This window comes from Gadus chalcogrammus, chromosome 22 (assembly GCF_026213295.1).
Source record: "Gadus chalcogrammus isolate NIFS_2021 chromosome 22, NIFS_Gcha_1.0, whole genome shotgun sequence".
In the NCBI taxonomy this organism is placed as follows: Eukaryota; Metazoa; Chordata; class Actinopteri; order Gadiformes; family Gadidae; genus Gadus; species Gadus chalcogrammus.
Genome location: NC_079433.1, coordinates 2,727,478 through 2,751,627, shown reverse-complemented (window position 1 = coordinate 2,751,627; position 24,150 = coordinate 2,727,478). Strand labels below are relative to the sequence as shown.

Here is a 24,150-nt window from a genome sequence, read left to right as displayed (position 1 = left end):
CTAGGGAGACTCAACACCAGCTAACTCATCAAGGTCTGAGCCTAGGGAGACTCAGCACCAGCTAACTCATCAAGGTCTGAGCCTAGGGAGACTCAGCACCAGCTAACTCATCAAGGTCTGAGCCTAGGGAGACTCAACACCAGCTAACTCATCAAGGTCTGAGCCTGAACATGGTTATTGTTTACATTATTTAGTTAAGATACCAAACAGGGAGTACGGTGATAAGCAGGGACTAGTTAAGGTATTTAACATGGACTAGTTAAGGTATTTAACAGGGACTAATTAAGGTTATTAACATAGGCTGGTTATGGTAATCAGCAGGGACTAGTTTAGGTAATTAACCGACTAGTTAAGGAAATCAACAGGGACTAGTTAAGGTAATTAACAGGGACTAGTTAAGGTTATCAGGAGGAACCAGTTTAGGTTATCAAGAGGGACTAGTTAAGGTAATTAAGAGGGACTAGTTAAAGTTGTCAGGAGGGACTAGTTAAGGTTATCAAGAGGGACTAGTTAAGGTAGTAGTTGACCGGTAAAGAGAGGGTTAGAACTTACTCTGGGTCCGAGCTCTCCGGGGGGTCCGGGGTCGCCAGGGAAACCAACGGGACCCTGAAGGGATGGACCACGTCAACACACCATCGCCATGACATCATCACTCCTCACCATCGCCATGACATCATCACACCTCACCATCGCCATGACATCATCACACCTCACCATCGCCATGACATCATCACTCCTCACCATCGCCATGACATCATCACACCTCACCATCGCCATGACATCATCACACCTCACCATCACCATGACATCATCACTCCTCACCATCGCCATGACATCATCACACCTCACCATCGCCATGACATCATCACTCCTCACCATCGCCATGACATCATCCCTCCTCACCATCACCATGACATCATCACTCCTCACCATCGTCATGACGACTTCACCTTGTATAGTGTGTGTGTGTGTGTGTGTGTGTGTGTGTGTGTGTGTGTGTGTGTGTGTGTGTGTGTGTGTGTGTGTGTGTGTGTGTGTGTGTGTGTGTGTGTGTTACCGGGTTTCCTTTAGGTCCGTCGTCTCCTGGTCTTCCTCGTCCTCCGGATGGACCGGATAGTCCCGGTTGCCCCGACTCTCCCTTCTCCCCTCGCTCTCCACGGGGACCCTGCCATTGGGCCAAAGCACTGTCAGTCACCTCTGTGGACCAATCAGGGCCCTCTCATGGTGTTAAGGGGGGCAGGGACACTCACCTTCTTCCCTGGCTCTCCTCCAATACCCGGGGGTCCGCCCTCACCCGCCTCTCCCTGTCAGACACACGGCGTAGCGTAGCATAGGGTAGCATAGCATCGCGCGTAGCGTAGGGTAGCATAGCGTCGCGCAGATCATAGCATAGCATGTCATAGCATATGGGGGAGCAGAGCAGAATAGAGTGCAAAAGTATAGTGTAGCATAGGGCGTAGCATATAGCATAGCATAGCATAGCATCGCGTAGGGCAGAAGAGCATAGAATAGCACAGGAGAGAAAGAAATGTATCACGTTAATATAAATTACGAACGTCATAATGTATGTAACAAATAGTAGGCTATATAGTATAATGTATACTGTATGCTATGTAAAACATGGTATATAGTATAATGTATACTGTATGTAACATTGTTTATAGCCTACAGTTGAGTGTATGTGAGCTGTGGTGTGCGTACCTTCTCTCCCAGGGGTCCAGGGTTACCTATCCCACCGGGGGGTCCTTGGGGACCCTGAGATGGGGCGGGGGGGTAAGGGGGGGGGGGAGAGGGAGAAACGAGGCGTTACATCATCAACGCACCGCCGTTAGCATCGTATCCTAGCGTAGCTTCACAGGGGTCATAGGTCAACAGAGAACACCAACAGGATGACCTGAGAAGGACCGGTCGGTACTCACATCAGCGCCGCTGGAACCAGCAGGGCCGCGTGGGCCAGGGGGTCCGGGGGGGCCCTGCAACACAGACACACGCTAGCTCACAGCGCTAGGTCACGTAGCAGGGCTCACATCGCTGGGTTACCTAGCATGGCTAACATCGCTAGGTCACGTAGCATGGCTCACAGCCCCAGGTCACGTAGCATGGCTATCATCGCTAGGTTATGTATCATGGTTCACATTGCTAGGTTATGTAGCATGGCTCACAGCGCTAGTTCCCGTAGCATGGCTCACAGCGCTAGGTTATATAGCATGGCTAACATTTCTAGGTTACGTAACATGGCTAACATTGCTAGGTTATGCAGCATCGCTAGGTTATGTAGAATGGCTAACATCGCTAGGTTGTATAGCATGGCTCACATGGCTAGGACACGTAGCATGGCTCACATTGCTAGGTTATATAGCATGGCTCCCAGCGCTAGGTTATGTAGCATGGCTAACATTTCTAGGTCACGTAGTATGGCAAACATCACTGGGTTATGTAGCACGGCTAATATTGCTAGCTTACATAGCATGGCTCACATTGCTAGGTTATATAGCATGGCTAACATCGCTAGGTTATGTAGCATGGCTCATATGCTCGGCAACAGAGCACAGCTAATATACTAGGCTACCCGGCATGACTATTATCAATAGACTACACAGCATTGGTAATATTATAGGCTACACAGAGTTCCCAGGGCTGACCCCCTTCTCTCCCAGTACTACAGACCAGGGCGGGGTACGTACCATGGGTCCAACATCGCCGGTCTCACCCTTCTCTCCGGAGGGTCCTGGAAGGCCCTGTTGGCAAGAACACACACATGAACCCCTGCTCACAGGGAACGAACTGGGATAAAGGATGTAGCTGTGATAGAGGACGGACTGTAGCTGTGATAAAGGACGGACTATAGCTGTGATAAAGGACAGACTGTAGCTGTGATAGAGGACAGACTGTAGCTGTGATAGAGGACAGACTGTAGCTGTGATAGAGGACAGACTGTAGCTGTGATAAAGGACAGACTGTAGCTGTGATAGAGGACAGACTGTAGCTGGGATAGAGGACAGACTGTAGCTGTGATAGAGAACAGACTGTAGCTGTGATAGAGGACAGACTGTGATAGAGGACAGACTGTAGCTGTGATATAGGACAGACTGTAGCTGTGATATAGGACGGACTGTAGCTGTGATAAAGGACAGACTATAGCTGTGATAAAGGACAGACTGCAGCTGTGATAAAGGACAGACTGTAGCTGTGATAGAGGACAGACTGTAGCTGTGATAAAGGAAAGACTGTAGCTGTGATAGAGGACAGACTGTTACGAAGGACAGACTGTGATAAAGGACAGACTGTAGCTGTGATAAAGGACAGACTGTTACGAAGGACAGACTGTGATAAAGGAAAGACTGTTACGAAGGACAGACTGTAGCTGTGATGAGTACCAGCCTAACTGTGATAAAGCCCAGCCTAACTGCGATATAGCCCAGCCTAACTGTGATAAAGCCCAGCCTAACTGTGATAAAGACCAGCCTAACTGTGATAAAGCCCAGCCTAACTGTGATAAAGACCAGCCTAAAAGTTGTGGGAGGAGGTCCCTGAGGTCCAACCCACCTGTAGTCCGATGGGTCCGGGGGCCCCGGGGAACCCTCTGGAGCCTTCGTCTCCCTTGGAGCCGAACGGCCCCTGCTGCCCCCTGAGTCCCAGCTCTCCGTCGGCTCCCTGTCGGGCCCCGGCGAGGCACAAGAGTCCGTTAGTCGCTGAACACCAGTACTCTGCTGTACTGAGGGGCCCTCAACCAATGAGGGGCCCCCAATGGTTCTGCTGGGTGCGTCATTACTCACAGCGGATCCAGGCTGGCCCACGGGGCCCAAAGGTCCTGGTGGTCCGGGAGGGCCCTGTCCGCAACACAAACACAATCAGTACCGGGTCAGAACCCCCCCCCCTTCCCGTCTTAAAGCAGCACTAGGACTCACGTGCTCGCCCTTGCCTCCCCCCCCCCCCCCCGTCTTAAAGCAGCACTAGGACTCACGTGCTCGCCCTTGCCTCCCCCCCCCCCCCCGTCTTAAAGCAGCACTAGGACTCACGTGCTCGCCCTTGCCTCCCTTCGCCCCCTTCTGGCCGTGCTCTCCAACTTCACCCTGGAGGGACAACAACACAAACAACGTGAACAAACAACACAAACACACAAAACGCAATGCACACTATGCAGCCCATAACACAACATTGACGGAGCACACACACACATACACGCACCACAGGACAAACGACGCAACAAACGACAGTATAGTATAACGACAAAAATATATTAAAAAAAGCTGTCAAGTTTAGCGAGGTACGTCAAGCTTAGTGAGGTAGGTCAAGCTTACCGAGGTACGTCAAGCTTAGCGAGGTACGTCAAGCTTAGCGCGGTACGTCAAGCTTAGCGAGGTACGTCAAGCTTAGCGAGGTACGTCAAGCTTAGCGAGGTACGTCAAGCTTAGCGAGGTACGTCAGGTTTAGCGAGGTACGTCAAGCTTAGTGAGGTACGTCTGGGTTTATAATATCGATCTAGTTCAGAGTGGTTCTGGTACTGGCCTTGTCTCCGTCCTCTCCGGGCACCCCAGGGGTTCCTGCGGCTCCGGGCAGACCAACGGGCCCCTGGACTCCATCTCGTCCTGCTGGCCCCAGAGGACCCTTCTCACCCTGAGAGACACACAACCGCCTGTTAGCGCTACCACTTCCTGCCAGCGCTCGGACTTCCTGCCAGCGCTAGGACTTCCTGCCAGCGCTAGGACTTCCTGCCAGCGCTAGGACTTCCTGTCAGCGCTAGGACTTCCTGTCAACTCTACAGCTGCCTTTCAGCAGTAGAGTTTAAAACTTAAAACTTCCTGTTAGAAGTTTGACTATCGCTAGTTACTGAACTAACTGTCATTTATGAAATGTACTGTCACTAACACAATATTCCCTGTTAGCAGTTCAATTTCTCGTTCACAGTTTTGCTTCCTGTTAGCGGTCAAACATCATATTCACTGTTGGACTTAGTGCTAGCTATTGAACATCCTGTTATTTATTGAACATCCTGTTATCAGTTGAACTTCCTGTTATCAGTTGAACTTCCTGTTATCTATTGAACATCCTGTTATCAGTTGAACTTCCTGTTATCAGTTGAACTTCCTGTTATCAGTTGAACTTCCTGTTATCTATTGAACATCCTGTTATCTATTGAACATCCTTTTATCAGTTGAACTTCCTGTTATCAGTAGAACTTCCTGTTGAATCCTTCCTATACTCACAGGTCCTCCTTTCTCCCCAGCGTTTCCGGGGGGCCCCTGGGGGCCTGGCCGGCCGGGGGGTCCGATGGGGCCAGCGGTGCCGGCGCCTCCTCTCTCTCCGGGGGACCCCTGGAGACAGAACCCCAGAACCACAGATGAGACCCCGCCCCCACGCCAACGGCAGAACCTCCCTCCACAACGGGCTTCAGAGGAAGGATGAACGGCACCCAACATGGTGGTCATCATACCGGGCAACTGGAGGGTCTACTGCTACTACTGAGACTATCACTGTTCAGTCAACAGCCAGACCCTCGTAACCACGGTGACTGGAGGGTCTACTGCTGCTACTGAGACTATTCACTGTTCAGTCAACAGCCAGACCCTCGTAACCACGGTGACTGGAGGGTCTACTGCTGCTACTGAGACTATTCACTGTTCAGTCAACAGCCAGACCCTCGTAACCACGGTGACTGGAGGGTCTACTGCTGCTACTGAGACTATTCACTGTTCAGTCAACAGCCAGACCCTCGTAACCACGGTGACTGGAGGGTCTACTGCTGCTACTGAGACTATTCACTGTTCAGTCAACAGCCAGACCCTCGTAACCACGGTGACTGGAGGGTCTACTGCTGCTACTGAGACTATTCACTGTTCAGTCAACAGCCAGACCCTCGTAACCACGGTGACTGGAGGGTCTACTGCTGCTACTGAGACTATTCACTGTTCAGTCAACAGCCAGACCCTCGTAACCACGGTGACTGGAGGGTCTACTGCTGCTACTGAGACTATTCACTGTTCAGTCAACAGCCAGACCCTCGTAACCACGGTGGCTGGAGGGTCTACTGCTGCTACTGAGACTATTCACTGTTCAGTCAACAGCCAGACCCTCGTAACCACGGTGACTGGAGAGCTAACAGGTATTCCAACACGCTATGGACATCGGGGAATCGAACATAAAAGTATTTTTGTGTGATTATTATTCTTGATTAGACAACTGTTTTGATCAGACAACAGTCTTGTAGAGGCATTAGTCCTGGTAAAACAACAGTCTTGTCCAGAAAACCGTCTCATAGTAACAACAGTCTTGTTTAAACAACAGTCTTGTTTGGACAACAGTGTTGTGGAGACAGGTTGACTGGGTCTGGTCTGGAGTTAGGGGTGGGGGGGGGGTTCTGTCAGGACGTACCGCGGGTCCAGGGGGTCCAGCAGGTCCTTCGCTTCCCTTCAAACCACCGCCTCCCTGGGGAACGAAACACCAAGAGATTAACGCAGATTACAGATTATACTCCTGTAGTTTTAATATCACCCAGATTCAAAATCCTGTAGTTTTAATATCACCCATATTACAGATTATAATCCTGTAGTTTTATTATCACCCAGATTACAGATTATAATCCTATATTTTTAATAGCACCCAGATTACAGATTCTAATCCTGTGTTTTTAATAGCACCCAGATTACAGATTATAATATTATATTTTTAATAGCACCCAGATTACAGATTATAATACTGTAAATTTAACAGCACCCAGATTACAGATTTTAAGATTGTAGCCTGACTACAGTCATGGCCTGTCCCTCTCCATAGACCCAGACTCACGGGGGTGCCGGGCAGGCCTCGCTCCCCAGGGAAGCCCCTCAGGCCTGCGGGTCCGTCCTTGCCAGGGCCTCCTGCTGGACCGGGGTCTCCCTTGGTGCCCTCTTTCCCTGAAGGTCCTGACAGACCCTGCTCCCCAGGGGGTCCCGGGGGCCCTGGGTGGCCCCGCTCTCCCAATGGACCGGTCTCTCCTGACGGGCCCTGGGGGGACGGAGGGGAGGGTGGAGGGGGAGGAGGAAGAGGAGAGGGGGAGAGGAGGAAGAGGAAGAGGAGAGGGGGAGAGGTGGAGGAAGAGGAGGAAGAGGAGGAGGAAGAGGAGGAAGAGGAGAGGAGGAAGAGGAGGAAGAGGAGAGGAGGAAGAGGAGGAGGCGGAGAGGAGGTGGAGAGGGGGAGGGAGAGGAGGAGGAAGAGGAGGAGGAAGATGAGGAAGAGGAGGAGAGATGGAGGAAGAGGAGGAGGAGAGATGGAGGAAGGGAGGAGGAAGAGGAGGGGAGATGGAGGAAGAGGAGGAGGAAGAGGAGGAAGAGGAGGAGAGATGGAGGAGGAGAGGAGGAGAGATGGAGGAGGAGAGGAGAGATGGAGGAAGAGGAGGAGAGATGGAGGAGGAGAGATGGAGGAAGAGGAGGAGAGATGGAGGAAGAGGAGGAGAGATGGAGGAAGAGGAGGAGAGATGGAGGAAGAGGAGGAGAGGTTGAGGAAGAGGAGGAGAGATGGAGGAAGAGGAGAGGTGGAAGAGGAGGGCAAGTTGACGAATGAGTCCATAAGAGCAGCAGTGTCGTCTACTAGTCTAATAATACACGACTGCCGGTGGTGAAGATAAAGTAAAATGATATAAGATAGAACCTTCTGGAACGTACCTGAGGTCCGACAACTCCAGGGGGTCCTGGTGGTCCCACTTTACCTTGGAAACCCTGAGGAGCAGAACGCACTCAGAACACAGCTTCACCTGGTTTAGGCCCAATCCCATTTCTACCCCTTACCCCTTCCCCTTCCCCTTACCCCTTACCCTTCCCCTTACCCTTACCCTTAACCCTTACCCTTACCCCTTCAAAACAAGGGGGAGGGGTAAGGGGAAGGGGTAAGGGGGAGAATTGGGATTGGGGCTTAATATACCTCCACCCAACCTAGAATACACCATAAACTAATATATAATACGCCATGAACTGATGATATACTTTACCCCCGAAGACCAGAATACAGTCAGAATAGACATTCAACTGGTATAGCTTAAACTAACCTAGAATATACCATAAACTAATTTATGATATACTTAACCCATAAAGACCAGAATAGAGGCACCAGAAGAGTTAACCTTCATCTGGTTTAACATACCTTCAACTCATTATGTATACCTCAAACATGTATAAACACCTTAACCGCATCTACCTTAAACTAATATATAATATAGCTTCAACTCATGTACATAATATACCATCCACTGATATATGTAACACCTTAAAGTTACATAATGTACCTTAAATGTGAATATAATTATCCTTCAACAAACCCAACAGATCTTAGACCCTGTAGGATGAACTACAAGGCACTTATTGAAGCCTCACCACTTCTCCTCTCTGTCCTGGGTGACCGGGCAGTCCGTCTTTCCCTGGAGGGCCCTGAAAGAACAACAGCATGGCGTCACAGACCACTCAGACCCCTGGATCCACGATGGGGAGCCTAGCCAGGACTACTGAACACTGAACTGGACTTTGGGATGTCAGAATCTGACAAGGTTTAAGTCTTAGTCCAAGTTTGAATTAGTTCCACTTGTGTTTGAAGAAGTTTGGTGTTGAGGAATACATTTAAAAGGACACCCCTAACCCTAAAACTACTACTCCAAATCTCCAGCCAAATACAAAAAGCTTTAAAAGTCAGATGAGATGTAAATATGGACGCAATTGTCCCTCTATGGGTCCAAAGTGTGGACTAGATATGTTATAAGTAGTTTGGTACCTTAGCTTGGTCAAGTCATTTCATGTAGTTTAGTTTTGTGTTTAAGTGTGTATTTTAAGTGTTGATTAGTCATGTCATGAGTAGTTTGTGTTTAAGTGTGTATTTTAAGTGTTGATTAGTCATGTCATGAGTAGTTTGGTGTCTAAGCTTGTGTTTAAGCGTGGACAAGACAGGTCATGTTATGAGTGTTTAAGAACAAGCGTGTGTTTAAACGTGTTTGTTTAAGAGTGTGTTTAAGAGGTTGTTTAAGAGTGTGGGTTTAAGTGTGTGTGTTTAAGCTTGTGTTTAAGCGTGTTTGTTTAAACTTATTTAAGCATGTGTTTAAGCGTGTGTTGAAGCGTGTGTTTAAGCGTGTGTTAAAATGTGCGTTTAATTGTGTGCTTAAGTGTGTGTGCAAGTGTCTGTGTTTAGGTGTTTGTTTAAGCGTGTGTGTTTAAGGCTGTGTTTAAGCGTGTGTGTTTAAGTGTGTTTAAGGGTGTGTTTAAACGTGTGTGTTTAAGCGTGTGTTTAAGCGTGTGTTTAAGCGTGTGTTTAAGTGTGTGTTTAAGCGTGTGTTTAAGCGTGTGTTTAACCAGTGTTTAAGCATGTGTGCCAAGGCTTGTGTGTTTAGGCGTGGGTTTAAGCAGATGTTTAAGTGTGTCTGTTTAATCTGTGTCTAAGCGTGTGTGTCTAGGCGTATGTTTTTAAGCGTGTGTTTAACCAGTGTTTAAGCATGTGGTTAAATGCGTGTTTAGGCGTGTGTTTGAGCGTTTAAGCGGGGTCTTACGGGAGGTCCTTTGGGTCCGGGGAATCCGTTGGCTCCCTGGGCGCCGGGCAGACCCTGAGAACACAAAGCAGTTTAGTGTTACAGCGACTCAGCGTTCTAGCATTGCAGTGAATCAGCGTTTATTATGGGCCGAAAACGAGTGTGAGGAAGAAGGGGTCCGACACCTACCCTCTCTCCTAGTGGTCCATGGGGTCCGTCACTTCCTGAGGTTCCCTGAAAAACAAGATGGAGGGGAGCTTAAGAGACGGGGTAAAAACAGCGATGTAACAAAGTTGTAGCGTGATGAAGAGGATGTCGTGAACTATGGTTTATAACTCGTGATGGAAGGGCGTACCTTGGCTCCGGATTTACCGGTACCCCCCCTTGGCCCTCTCTGTCCTCTGGGTCCCTGAGAGAGAGAGAGAGAGAGAGAGAGAGAGAGAGAGAGAGAGAGAGAGAGAGAGAGAGAGAGAGAGAGAGAGAGAGAGAGAGAGAGATGGATGGACAAAATAAAGAAATAGTTAGTGGGTGAATGCTTGGGTTTTTAACGAACCATTCATTTGTTGATCAAAAATCGAAATGGATGGATGAATAATCTCTGTACCGTTGGTCCTCTCTGTCCTCGTGGTCCAGCTTTGCCGCCCAGACCCTGAGGAGAGACAAGAAGAACTCATGATCCAGGTGGATCTCCCTCTACCCGGATCCTATACATCAAGACCTCATTCTGAGGCAGCCGTTTGATTGGCTGCCATCCTTGATTGACTCCAAGAACGATGTCCCGCCTTTCCTTTTTTTGACCTTCCTGCATTCATTTCTGCACAGGTTCCTCGGACTAAGTCTCCACCCCCGCACCTCCACCCTCCCACCAGACCTCCACCCCCCCCTCAGACCTCCACCCCCCCCCTCAGACCTCCTCCTCCCCACCTGGGGTCTGAGGGGGTGGTGGCACCCCAGACACGCGTCAGCCAGCTGGTGTCATCAGCCCGTACTCACCCTGGCTCCCTTCTCTCCGTTTGACCCGGGGAACCCAGGGAATCCAAGAGAACCCTGGAGAACATGGAAAGAGGGGAATGAATGGATGAATCCAGACAGGGGAGTGAGAGTGAATGAAATGTAAAGGGGGAAGATTTATTAATGAGTGAATAACTTGAGTAAGTGAGGGGGTGAATGAAATGAATGAGGAAGTGAGGGAGTGAAGTGAATGACTGAATGAGTAAGTGAGTGAGTGAAGTGAGGGGGAGTCGTACCTTCGGCCCTTGTCTTCCAGGATAACCAGGAAGGCCGGGAACGCCGAGTTTTCCCTGGAATCAGACGATCAGGATAAACGATGAGGCAAGTTATAGGCATCAATCAATCAATCAATATATATATATATATATATATATATATATATATATATATATATATATATATTCTACCCATCCAGGGGCCATCTTGCTCTCTGATCAGACCATGGGCGTCGGGGATCGCACCCAGAACCTTTGGTCTGGGGGTCCCCCACTGACCCCCTACTGATAATAAAACCCATGTGTGTGTGTGTGTGTGTGTGTGTGTGTGTGTGTGTGTGTGTGTGTGTGTGTGTGTGTGTGTGTGTGTGTGTGTGTGTGTGTGTGTGTGTGTGTGTGTGTGTGTGTGTGTGTATCTGTGTGTGTGTGTTTGTGTGTGTGTGTGTGTACCGAACCCAAAGAACCCACCTTCTCTCCGACCAGACCGATGGGTCCCAGTTCACCCGGGGGCCCCACGCGGCCCTTGGGCCCCTCGGGACCGTCCTCCCCCCTGGGGCCTGGGACACCCAGCTCGCCCTGTTGCCATGGAAACGCACGGACACGGGCGTTAGACGTAAACCCGGACTTCAGGCCCGAGACAGCGTCGCAGGCCGTCACTCAGGCATGTGCACTGTACAGTGTTTTATATATTTTAGTATTGTTTTAATTTGAGAATTTGGGGTATTTTAGGTGTTTTGTATATCCTACTATTTTAGCATTGTATTGATTTGTTACTCTGTTGTGAACGTCTCTTTATAAATAGGGTTTGGGTAAATCTCCACCTAGTGGACAATGCAGCCATTGCAGCTGTACAGTCGAACCGAATACAATTATTAAAATCTGATGACTTGATTGACATTTATGATTGATCTAAAACATACTAGTAATAATGTCATTTGACAGCTTAAAGAAAAATCTAAGGAAAATCAAATCCTATTTTTATTCTCTTTCAAGCGTTGACATAAATGCTAGATTGAACGTGTCGACCCTCCATGTTTCAACTCACCCTCTCTCCTTTGACTCCAAAGTCTCCCTTAACTCCTGGGAAACCATCCTCCCCCTGAAAACACAACAGACCGTGAAATACAAACACAACAGACCGTGAACCACAAACACAACAGACCGTGAACCACAAACACAACAGACCGTGAACCACAAACACAACAGACCGTGAACCACAAACACAGCAGACCGTGAACCACAAACACAACAGACCGTGAACCATAAAACACTGAAAAAAATTAACTTTTCTCTTCGTAATATGTGGTGATAAATATGTAAAGGTTTGCTATAAAAAGTAGTGATTGGAGCTGAGAGATTCAGCGCTCAGAGTTGATTAACAAACGGCCATTTTGTTAGTTTAGGTCTAACAAACGTAATTTCACTCAGAGTCCAATGTAATATCGATTCTTCTATTTGTCTTGTACGTTGTAAATGACAATGAAGCTGACTTTGCTTTGACATTGATTCCAGCAGTTTGATCGTAGAACCATGAATATATACAAGTTAGAAGAGGCTTACGACTCGTACGACTCGTACGGAGTCGTACGACAGACGAGTCGTACGGAGACACTGCGAAGCTCCACTCACCTTCTCTCCTTTGTGTCCCTTCAGACCGCGAATGCCTTGAGTTCCCTGAGAGGAGACGAACAGCAGAGGTCAACCAAACAGACAACCTCAGACCGACAACATCAGAGAGACAACATCAGAGCTGGTTGGGGAGTCTAGCCACTGGTCTGGACCATGTTGAGCAGAACCCAGGATGTTATCATGAAGCGCTCAAGTAGAACACATCATTGGGGATGTTCAATCGTTCAATACTAACAAATAGTAAAAATCTAAGAGGAATCGAGTGAAGGAATGTGAACTCACACCTCGTTATCCTAGCTTACATAATGAGAACAAAACTATAATCTATGTGCATGTTGTTTGGTGTAAAGATGAACATTAAATACTTCAGATTCAACCAACAGTTTTTGTGATTACGTTACATCTGTTCGTTACCAATATTGAAACAACAAAATGGAGTCATTTTCCTGTATGTTCTGAGTATCCCTGCAGTCCCTTAAGGTACCACTGGGGGCAGTGTGGCCATGCTAGGATATGGACCATGGACCATTGACCATGGACCATAGACATTAGACCATGGACCATAAACAATAGACCATAGACCATGGGCCATGGACCATAGACCATAGACCATAGATCATGGACCATAGCCCATAGACCATGGACCATAGACATTCGACCATAGACCATGGACCATGGAGCATAAACAATAGACCATAGACCATGGACCATAGATATTAGACCATAGACCATGGACCATGGACCATAGATATTAGACCATGGACCATAAACATTAGACCATTGACCATAGACCATAGACATTAGACCATAGACCATGGACCATGGACCACGGACCAAGGACTATAGACGAAGGACCACGATGGGCTCCTGCTCACCTTGAGTCCTCGGGGCCCTGGGTACCCTATCGTCCCCTGGGGGCCGCTGGGGCCCTGAGAGACGGAGGGAGAGAAAGAGGAGGACACAAAGAAAGACAAACCAAGAGAAAATGATCAACGCAGCTCACAGGGAAACAAAATAAACGTTCACAACCACACTAAGAAATATTTTTAACAACTTTCAGAAAATTTCCAAAACATGTTTGACTGCTTCCGGAAGGGTCCTGAGCAGAGCTCAGACCAAGCCACAAGGTGTATGTTGTACGTCCTGGTCCTTAAAAGTAGTACTTAGCATCGTGTAGCATCTTACCCTAGCTGTCTCTGTTGTACACGGGGAATGGGTTAACCTACCGATAATTATTGCTTGGCACTCGGTTCTATGAACATTCTTACTGTACCGACAGTGATACGTTGTTTCTCTTTCTTCTGACAAATGTACTTATTGTAAATCGCTTTGGATTAAAGCGATGAATGTAAAGGTATCGATGGAAACAGCCACTCCCCCCTGGAGCTGAGTCTCAGGTCAACACCGAGAGGTCAAAGGTCAGTGCCCCATAGGACCTCATCCCATGTCAGGCCTGTGGTTTTGGGACACCAGGTGTATCCAGGTGTATCCAGGTGTGCCCGAGGTGTGTTGGGAAACCCACCTGGTTCCCCTTGGTTCCAGAGGGGCCCTCCTTTCCTGGGTGACCCTAAGAGAGCAGCGTCCAAGAGGTCAAAGGTCAGTATTACAGCGAGGTCAAGACGCTACTGTATCTTTGTGATTGGTGTGAGTGGACGGGATGGGGTGCCTACCGGGGGGCCGTCGGCTCCGGGCATCCCTGGGAGCCCCGGTTTGCCTGTGGGGCCCTGGAGGAGAACAGAGGAACGTTAACAGAGCTGCCCTGTAACCCTCCTGCTCACCACAGGGGGCGCTGTGAGTCAGAAGCTGCCCTGTAACCCTCCTGCTCACCACAGGGGGCGCTGTGAGTCAGACGCTGCCCTGTAACCCTCCTGCTCACCACAGGGGGCGCTGTGAGTCAGACGCTGCCCTGTAACCCTCCTGCTCACCACAGGGGGCGCTGTGAGTCAGACGCTGCTAGGGTCAATAAGTTCACTGTTTATTATTAGCTCAATCTTTGAGCTGGACTTTATTTTAAGATTAACTTTATTTTTAGTGTAGTTTGGCTGCACTCAGCTTCATTTATCAAGGATTTTCAGTCAACTTTGTAGAATATTTCAGTCAATAAGGTGAACATTTTGTCCCAGGTCTTCAGCTATATTTTATTTGCAAATTGGTTAGCTAAGATTTGAGTAAATCTGCATCCTCATCAGCAAAGAATTATCTTTGATGTATCAATCACTGTTTATATTTTCAATGTCTAAATGATAAATACCTATGCTATAATATGATCAATGTCTATATTATCACTATCAATATTATCTATATCAATATTATCATATCTGCTATCATTATCTAGGTTATCAATTTATATAATCACTATCTATGACATTAAAAGCTTCATGATCAATATCTATTGTATCAATCACCTTCTCCCCTGGTGGTCCAATGGCTCCTTGAGGTCCTGGCATGCCCTGAAAAACACACACACACACACACACACACACACATTTTTATTTTTATTAATTTATATAATATTTTAGTGATATATATTATATCATCAAAGTGTATTGTGGGCTCATATTATATATATTATATAATACATCATATATCAATCATATCCTTTATAATATCTATCATATCATATAGGGCACATCACAGATGGGCCCGTCCTCTCACCTGAGTCCCTGAGGTTCCCTGCTGGCCTGGAGGACCTGGCTCTCCTTGTGGTCCCTGGAGGAGGAGGAGAAGGACCCTACATCATCACCATAGTGAACCCTATATCATGGTGTCCCCTTCATCAGGACCATAGTGTAGCCTACATCAGGACCATAGGGTACCCTACATCAGGAACCATAGTGTAACCTACATCAGGACCATGTAGTGAACCCTACATCAGGACCATAGTGGTACCCTACATCAGAACCTATCGTCCCTACATCAGGACCATAGTGTACCCTACCATCAGGACCATAGTGTACCTACTATCAGGCCATAGTGTACCCTACATCAGGACCATAGTGTAGCCTACATCAGGACCATAAGCGTACCTACCTCATGACCATAGTGTACCCTACATCAGGACCATAGTGTACCCTACATCAGGACCATAGTGTACCCTACATCAGGACCATAGTGTACCCTACATCAGGACCATATTGTACCCTACATCAGGATCATAGTGTACCCTACATCAGGACCATAGTGTACCCTACATCAGGACCATATTGTACCCTACATCAGGACCATAGTGTACCCTACATCAGGACCATAATTGGTACCCTACATCAGGATCATAGTGTACCCTACATCCGGACCATAGTGTAGCCTACATCAGGACCATAGTGTACCCTACATCAGGACCATAGTTGTACCCTACATCAAGGGACACATAGTGTACCAGACATCAGGACATAGTGTACCCTACATCAGGACCATAGTGTACCCTACAGCAGGACCATAGTGTGCCCTACATCAGGACCATACGGTACCCTACATCAGGATCATAGTGTACCCTACATCAGGACAATAGTGTACCCTACATCAGGACCATATTGTACCCTAACATCAGGACCATAGTGTACCCTCATCAGGACCATAGTGTAGCCTACATCAGGACCAATAGTGTACCCTACATCAGGACCATATTGTACCCTACAATCAGGACCATAGTGTACCCTACATCAGGACCATAGTGTACCCTACATCAAGGACCATAGTGTAAACTACATCATGACCCATAGTGTACCCTACATCAAGGGACCATTTTTGTTGAAAGTGCACCAACATCAAACCATAGTGTAACCTACATTCATGGACCCATAGTGTACCCTACATCATGATCATAGTGCACTACATCAGGACCATAGGTGTACCCTACATCAGGACCATAGTGTACCTACATCAGGACCATAGTTGGACCCTACATCAGGACCATAGTGTAGCCTAACACAGGAACATAGGTACCTACATCAGACCATATTGTCCCCTACGTCAGGACCATATGTGTACCCTACATCAGGACCATAGTGTACCATACATCAGGCCAATAGTTTGAAACTACATCATGACCCATAGTGTACCCTACTTCATGACCATAGTGACCCACAGTCAGGACCATAGTTACCATACATCAGCGACCTAGGGTGACCATAAATCAGGACCATAGTGTAACATACTCAGGGACCAAGTGTACCCTCCATCCTGACCCATAGGCACCTACTCATGATGTAGTACTACCATCAGTCTTACTCACCAGGTTTCCCTTGGGGTCCAGTGGGGTCCCGTCGTTACCCAGCGGACGGCCCTGAAAGGCAGAGGATCAGTTAAACCAGGAACGTCATTAGATCCAATCTGAACCCGGCCTTCCATCCTTTGTGTGTCTGCTGACCGGAGGTTCGGTAGGCTAGCCCAGTTGTGGGGCAAAGCAGGTCCGCTTCAAAACCGGCAGACAGCTGCATACTTCATCTAGTAGTCTGGGGGGCTAGTGGTCAAGGGTCTAGTGATCTAGGGGATAGTGGGCTAGTGGTCAAGGGTTCTAGTGATCTAGGGGGATAGTGGGCTAGTGGTCAAGGGGTCTAGTGATCTAGGGGGATAGTGGGTTAGTGGTCAAGGGGTCTAGTTATCTAGGGGGATAGTGTTCTAGATCTCTTAGGTTCCGGGTGGTTTGGTGATCTGGTTTCTACTCACCGGAGGTCCACCAATCCCAGGAGGGCCCTTAGGTCCCAGCAATCCACGAGGTCCCTACACACACACACACACACACCACACACACACACACACACACACACACACACACACACACACCACACACACACACACACACACACACACACACACCACACCACACACACACGAACGCACACACACACACCACACACACACACACACACACACACACACACACACACACACACCATTAATAACCACAGAGCCACTGAATAGTGTTGAATAGTTTTTTATCGAATGACATTCAGATGTCATTCACATCTCAATAGGAGAGGATGGATCGTCATGGCAACACTCACGGGTTCACCTGAGAGTCCTCGCTGTCCCAGCTCTCCGTCGTCGCCCTGGAAACGCAGACAGGGACAAAACGCTCTCATCACCACTGTTCTTAATACTGAATGTACATGATAGACAGACAGACAAACAGCCAGACAGACAGACAGACAGCCAGACACACAGACGGACAGACAGACAGACAGACAGACAGACAGACGGACAGAGAAACAGACAGAGAGACAGACATACAGACAGACAGACAGACAGACAGACAGACAGACAGACAGACAGACAGACAGACAGACAGACAGACAGACAGCCGACAGACAGACAGACAGACAGACAGACAGGACGGATAGACAGACAGACAGAACAGACAGACAGACAGACAAGACAGACAGACAGACAGACAGACAGACAGACAGACAGACAGACAGACAGACAGACAGACAGACAGACAGACAGAGATACAGACAGACAGACAGACAGACAGACAGACAGACAGACAGACAGACAGACAGACAGACAGACAGACAGGCAGACAGACAGACAGACAGACAGACAGACAGACAGACAGACAGACAGACAGACAGGCAGACAGACAGACAGACAGACAGACAGACAGACAGACAGACAGACAGACGGCTGGTCCTCACCCTCTCTCCGTCCTCTCCCTGAGAGCCCAGTGGGCCCATGGGTCCCGTGTCGCCCTGCGAACACAGAAGGATTCAAACCCACACCCTCTCCACATGATAGGGATCCACGGTTGGCTGTATGTTGTGTGTATGCTGTGTGTATGTTGTGTGTATGTTGTGTGTATGCTGTGTGTATGTGTGTGTATGTTTTGTGTATGTTGTGTGTATGTTGTGTATGCTGTGTGTATGTTGTGTGTATGCTGTGTGTACACTGTGTGTATGTTGTGTGTATGCTGTGTGTATGCTGTGTGTATGTTGTGTGTATGCTGTGTGTATGTTGTGTGTATGCTGTGTGTATGTTGTTTGTATGTTGTGTGTATGTTTTGTGTATGTTGTGTGTATGTTGTGTATGCTGTGTGTATGTTATGTGTAAGCTGTGAGTATATTGTTTGTATGCTGTGTGTTTGTTGTGTCTATGTCGTGTATGCTGTGTGTATGTTGTGTGTATGCTGTGTGTATGTTGTGTGTGTGCTGTGTGTACACTGTGTGTATGTTGTGTGTGTGTTGTGTGTTTTACCCTGTGGCCCTTATCGCCAGGGAGACCGGGCAGCCCGTCGAACCCACGGTCGCCCTGAGGGAGACAAGACACAAGCGTTACAACAGACACACACACTGGGAGACACACACTAGGGACACACACTAGGAGACACACACTAGGGACACACACTAGGAAACACACACTAGGAGACACACACTAGGAGAAACATTAGGAGACACACACTAGGGACACACACTAGGAAACACACACTAGGAGACACACACTAAGGACACACACTAGGAGACACACACTAGGGACACACACTAGGGACACACACTTACTAAGGACACACACACTAGGGACACACAATAGGGACACACACTAGGGACACAAACACACACACACACACACACACATACACACACACACACACACACTAGGGACACACACTAGGGACAGACACCAGGGACACACATTACCTTGGACCCTGACTCTCCTGGCATGCCTCTGGCGCCATCGGCTCCAGCACGACCCTGGAAGGAACACAGAGTTAGCCTTAGCCGCTATTCTGTGGAGCTACGCTAAGCTAAGGAAGGAAAAGAGGGTTAGCTTTTAGCGCTATTCTGTGGATCTACGTTAAGCTAAGGAATTAACAGAGAGTTAGCCTTAGCCGCTACAGTGTGAAGCTACGCTAAGGGGGGAACAGAGGGTTAGCCTTAACCGCTATAATGTCGAGCTACGGGAAGCTAAGGAAGGAACAGAGGGTTAGCCTTAACCGCTACACTGTGGAGCAATGATAAGCTAATCAATGAACAGAGACTTTGCCTTTACTGCTAAATTGTGAAGCTACGCTAAGCTAAGGAATGAACAGAGGGTTAGCCTTTAGCGCTATCCTGTGGAGCTACGCCAAGCTAGGGCAGGAAAAGTCTTTATCGGTGTCTAAGCTATCGTAAGAACAGTTCCAGGACGTGACATCATAAGCGTGACGACCTCCGACAGAACCAGCAGGAAGTGACATCACGAGTGTGACGAGCTCGGACAGAACCACCAGGAAGTGACATCACAAGTGTGTAACTTACCCTTCTTCCTGATTTGCCGGGAGGTCCCAATAGCCCCTGAGGACCCCTCGGGCCCTGAAACACAACAGGTGTCCGTGGTGAATGCCTGCTGGACCTCTCTGCTCTACGCGCAGTCAGACGCTCACGGCGCACCGTCATCAGGATGGCGGCATTTTAGGGCTAACCCCTTTAACTTCGGTTATTTTTCCGTGCATTTTATCGCTTATCTTTATACCTAAATGGTGTGTTCTATCTGTACACAGTATTTGAAAACACTATTATGTGTCATGCGTTACAGTCGAGGATGGCCGCATTCCATTGTGCCTCCTACTCGGTGTTCCCTGGCGCCGGTAGGACGGATGGACCTACCTGGGCTCCGGGGTCTCCGCCGTCGCCCTTGAACCCATAACTCCCAGGGTTCCCCTGGAGGAGACAGAGAAAACTTCTTCATTCTTTGTCATTATTATAGACACGCTTAAACATTGTTCAACCAAAATACAGGATCCCCAGTATCCACGGCAACAGTACCGTGACAACTGGTTGTATGTAACACTGAGAACAGGTCTATATGCTACCGTGACAAAAGGTCAATATCACTCTGACAACATGTCCATATTACTGTGTCAATCAACCAGTCTAGGTTGCCACGACAACATGTCCTGTCAGCGTGACAGCACGTAAACGTCACCACGACAACATGTCTACGTTAGCGTGACAACAGCTTCTCTGTAGCCTTGACAACATGTCTACGTGAGCGTGACAACAGCTTCTCTGTAGCCTTGACAACATGTCTACGTGAGCGTGACAACAGCTTCTATGTAACCAAGACAACAGGTTAGGGCCACGATGACACCAGGTCTACGACGAGGTGGGTGTAGGCCGTCGAGGGGGTGACCCACCATGGGTCCGGGGCGGCCGGTGAAGCCCATGGCTCCGGACGGTCCCTTCAGCGCCATCTGGGGGAGACAGGCGGTCATGATGATCAGGCAGGCTGTCCCTGACACTACTCAAGAGATACCACTGAGATTAGTGATGAGACACGTCCATTCATTCTACTTCAAGTCTGTGTGCTTGTGTTCAGTATTCTTGAAAGAACGTTTCCCTTTTGAATTGTTTTGTGTTGAAAGCGGTGTCTTGTTTTGCTACTCAGTTTGTCACCTTTTACTTCATTCAGCAGAACATATGATTGTCTCGACGTGGTTTGACCCAAGCCTCTCGGTCTACCCAGCAACGTAGATGCATGATGCTAACAGACATGCTAGCTGTTAACATGCTGATGAAGGCGGAGTCGACTTACCCTGGCCTGAGACAAGATGGCCGCGGCCTGAGCTTCCTGAGCTGACACCGAGGGTCCCTTAGATCCTCCACTCTGGCCGAAGCGGAACTGCAGCAGGACAAACAATCACATGATGAGGAACCTAGGACGTCTCAACGAGATACCAACGAGTCATCAACAAGATACTAACGAGTTATTAACAAACTACTAATGAGTTATCAACAAGATACTAACGAGTTATTAACAAACTACTAATGAGTTATCAACAAGATACTAACGAGTTATTAACAAACTACTAACGAGTTATTAACAAACTGCTAGCGAGTTATTAACAAGATAATGAAGAGTTATCAACGACACCCTAGCAAGTTACTAATGAGATATACTAACGAGTTATTAACAAGATAATAAAGAGTTATTAACGAGACATTAGCAAGTTACTAATGAGGACCACCACTGAGCTGGGGAATGACCCACTTCCCAATGCAGCATATTTAGTATGCCAACCATGACCGAAAGATGACATCACCATGAACACCATGACATCACAACGACCAACATGACATCACAACGACCAACATGACATCACCATGAACACCATGACATCACAACGACCAACATGACATCACCATGAACACCATGACACCACAACGACCAACATGACATCACAACGACCAACATGACATCACCATGATCCACACAACGTCACAATGAAATCATCAACAGCTGTTAGCTTGTACCCAGGGACAAGTCAATACAAGATCGAGGTAGGACCTGGTCCTCCAGGTCTAAGAGGCTCAGTGGTGAAAGGAGACTCACGGGCAGCATGACGGAGGTACCAGGAGGTCCAGGGAGACCATCAGCTCCAGAGAGCCCCGCCCTCCCAGTCAGACCCTGGGAGACGGACGGGGAGGAGGCACGTCAAAGAGGAGCTAATCTGCCAGCTCATGTTTTTTCCAGAAGCGCAGAGGAGGCCCAGCCAGATGTGGACCGGGCGGAGAACATCACTCACCCTCTCGCCAGGATCTCCTACGGAGCCGGGAGGCCCGGAGGAGCCGGAGGGACCGGGAAGACCCTGGAGGAAGAACAGGAGGGAAGGATTCATATGCACTCTCCCACGTGACCTCTGGGTGCACTATTATTCTAGATCAGGAAACCTTCTAGAGGTAGTGACAGGTAGGATAGGAGGTATCGTTGGGAGTACTAGTAGGAGTTTGGTAGTACTAGAAGGAGTTTGGTAGTACTAGTAGTTTAGGATGTATCTCGGTAGTACTAGTAGGATAGGATGTATCTTTGGTGGTACTAGTAGTTTATGAGGTATCTTTGGTAGTATTAGTAGTCTAGGGAGTATCTTTGGTAGTACTAGTGGTCTAGGGGGTATCTTTGGTAGTACTAGTTGGAGGTATCTTGGGGTAGAACTTACAGCAGGACCCTCTGATCCGGGAGGTCCCTCGATCAGCATACCCTGCAGGAGGAGAACAGAGAATTACGTTTCAACTTTAGGTCTGCTGACACGCAGAACCTCTAGTGACCGTCATACGCCTTTAGCCAGAGACCATTGACCACTCATGAACGGCCATATGTCTATAGCCTGAGACAGGACGTTGTGAGAAGTCTAACAGGAAGTGGTCAGCAGTCTAACAGAAAGTGGTCAGCAGTCTAACAGGAAGTGGTCAGCAGTCTAACAGGAAATGGCCAGCAGTCTAACAGAAAGTGGTCAGCAGTCTAACAGGAAGTGGTCAGCAGTATAACAGAAAGTGGTCAGCAGTCTAACAGGAAATGGTCAGCAGTCTAACAGGAAGTGGCCTGCAGCCTAAACTGGAAGTGGTCACTCACAGGCTCTAGAACAGCATGTTCTCCTTTTTCTCCTTTCTGGGCTCGAACAGCGGCCTGAGGAAAACAGATATGTAGCCAACAACACATCACAGTCAGTATAAAGTACATTACATGTAGACTACACACAGTACACAATGTACACACACACATAGTGCCCACAGGTGTTATTATACAAGGTCATATATTGTGGCACACAACACGACCACACAGTACAATATACACAGTACAGGGTTCACAGAAGACAAGGTACTGTCGATAAACAGAACTCACACATAAGACACATGTGTGATAACACACACACTTACACGTTGAGGTATATTCCTGTCCTGGAATTTACTTGACGATAAAAATTCACATGCAGACATATTTAACCAGCATTTACAAAATCAATTTACTGCAAAAGAAACCATGCATTAGGGAAATGTTCTGTATTCTACTTTAGTTTGCAATGTTTAATACCCAACTGAAAACCTGATAGGCCCGGGGTCCAGTCACATGACTCGGTCCAGTAACCAATGACGTCTGCCTTAAGTCTATTACCTCACCGCGTTTCCTAGCAACGTTCCATTCAGCCATACACAGAGAAACGTCATTTCAGTGCAACAAGGCCCCCTTGTTGTGCCCTTGAAAAGCCTTTCTACAGTATGTAGCACTTGATGCTAGCGATGAGTGCTAAGCTAGGGCAAGCTACCACTCAGCACAGGCTAACATCCCCGTTTTCAACCAATGACACACTCGTCAGATCCGGGCTGCCATTGGACCGGAGGTTCCTTCAAATCACACCATTCCTCTGGGGTTGATTGATTGATTGATTGATTGATTGATTGAACGACTACGGTCACCATCAATAGACCAGGCGTGCCGGGGTAACCCGGACACACCGCGGGATCAAACCAACCAACCAGCGTAACAACGAGGCAGATTGAAGGAACCCCGCACCAAGTGGGCGGAGCCTCGGACCGGGGGCGGGGGCCGGTTGAAGCTGGTTGGGGGGGTTCAGATGTACGGCCGCCCCGTGACTACGCCTTCCCTGGTCCGTTGCGGCGGACAGGGCGGGGCCCATGCCGCCCCAGGTCGGCGCCGCCAGCCGTGGCTCTCGGGCAGCGCCTCGCCGTAGTCCCCTGTAGGAGTAGTCGTACTCCCTGGGGCCCGCCTCGCCCGTCACATACTCCTCTGTGAACAGCTCCTGCTCCAGCACCTCCTCGCCCCCGCCTTGGTGCCGTGGAGCTCCTCCTCCCCCGCCACGCTCTGCTCCACCTTGGTGGGGGCGGGGTTAGGGGGGGCGGCCGAGGTTTGGGGGAGGGTGGGAGGTTGGGAATGATGGAGGAGATGAGGGTGGGGATGAGGGGGATGAGGGGGTGAGGGATGAGGGATGAGGGGGATGGAGGGATGGGGGGGATGAGGGGGGATGAGGGGGATGGAGGATGAGGGGGGATGAGGAGGGATGAGGAGGGATGAGGAGGGATGAGGGGGGATGAGGGGGATGAGGGT

The 24,150-nt window shown here is 48.7% G+C and overlaps 1 protein-coding gene and 1 pseudogene across 1 annotated transcript in view; one reads left to right on the top strand and one right to left on the bottom strand.

Annotated features, from left to right (window-relative positions):
- Nucleotides 1-22,842, bottom strand: part of LOC130375651 (collagen alpha-2(XI) chain-like) — a 33,146-nt gene extending 10,304 nt beyond the window's left edge. Inside the window, exons 1-43 of the mRNA XM_056582692.1 lie at nt 22,660-22,842; nt 22,247-22,288; nt 21,836-21,898; nt 21,643-21,717; nt 20,845-20,931; nt 20,447-20,503; nt 19,917-19,970; nt 19,569-19,622; nt 18,969-19,022; nt 18,529-18,582; nt 17,973-18,026; nt 17,340-17,384; nt 17,002-17,055; nt 16,568-16,618; nt 14,992-15,045; nt 14,742-14,786; nt 14,007-14,060; nt 13,859-13,903; nt 13,212-13,265; nt 12,337-12,381; nt 11,753-11,806; nt 11,176-11,283; nt 10,729-10,782; nt 10,475-10,528; nt 10,086-10,130; nt 9,837-9,890; nt 9,671-9,715; nt 9,503-9,556; nt 8,346-8,399; nt 7,641-7,694; nt 6,787-6,984; nt 6,373-6,426; nt 5,208-5,315; nt 4,510-4,617; nt 4,020-4,073; nt 3,777-3,830; nt 3,547-3,654; nt 2,685-2,738; nt 1,920-1,973; nt 1,702-1,755; nt 1,251-1,304; nt 1,058-1,165; nt 553-606 (exon numbers count right to left, since the gene is read on the bottom strand). Of these exons, the coding sequence (XP_056438667.1) occupies nt 553-606; nt 1,058-1,165; nt 1,251-1,304; nt 1,702-1,755; nt 1,920-1,973; nt 2,685-2,738; nt 3,547-3,654; nt 3,777-3,830; nt 4,020-4,073; nt 4,510-4,617; nt 5,208-5,315; nt 6,373-6,426; nt 6,787-6,984; nt 7,641-7,694; nt 8,346-8,399; nt 9,503-9,556; nt 9,671-9,715; nt 9,837-9,890; nt 10,086-10,130; nt 10,475-10,528; nt 10,729-10,782; nt 11,176-11,283; nt 11,753-11,806; nt 12,337-12,381; nt 13,212-13,265; nt 13,859-13,903; nt 14,007-14,060; nt 14,742-14,786; nt 14,992-15,045; nt 16,568-16,618; nt 17,002-17,055; nt 17,340-17,384; nt 17,973-18,026; nt 18,529-18,582; nt 18,969-19,022; nt 19,569-19,622; nt 19,917-19,970; nt 20,447-20,503; nt 20,845-20,931; nt 21,643-21,717; nt 21,836-21,898; nt 22,247-22,288; nt 22,660-22,809 (2,829 nt within the window). The 5' untranslated portion in view covers nt 22,810-22,842. The remainder of the gene's footprint in view (nt 1-552; nt 607-1,057; nt 1,166-1,250; nt 1,305-1,701; nt 1,756-1,919; nt 1,974-2,684; nt 2,739-3,546; nt 3,655-3,776; nt 3,831-4,019; nt 4,074-4,509; nt 4,618-5,207; nt 5,316-6,372; nt 6,427-6,786; nt 6,985-7,640; nt 7,695-8,345; nt 8,400-9,502; nt 9,557-9,670; nt 9,716-9,836; nt 9,891-10,085; nt 10,131-10,474; nt 10,529-10,728; nt 10,783-11,175; nt 11,284-11,752; nt 11,807-12,336; nt 12,382-13,211; nt 13,266-13,858; nt 13,904-14,006; nt 14,061-14,741; nt 14,787-14,991; nt 15,046-16,567; nt 16,619-17,001; nt 17,056-17,339; nt 17,385-17,972; nt 18,027-18,528; nt 18,583-18,968; nt 19,023-19,568; nt 19,623-19,916; nt 19,971-20,446; nt 20,504-20,844; nt 20,932-21,642; nt 21,718-21,835; nt 21,899-22,246; nt 22,289-22,659) is intronic.
- An 878-nt stretch (nt 22,843-23,720) lies between these two features.
- The window catches only part of LOC130376169 (class I histocompatibility antigen, F10 alpha chain-like), a 5,716-nt pseudogene continuing 5,286 nt past the window's right edge, over nt 23,721-24,150 (top strand).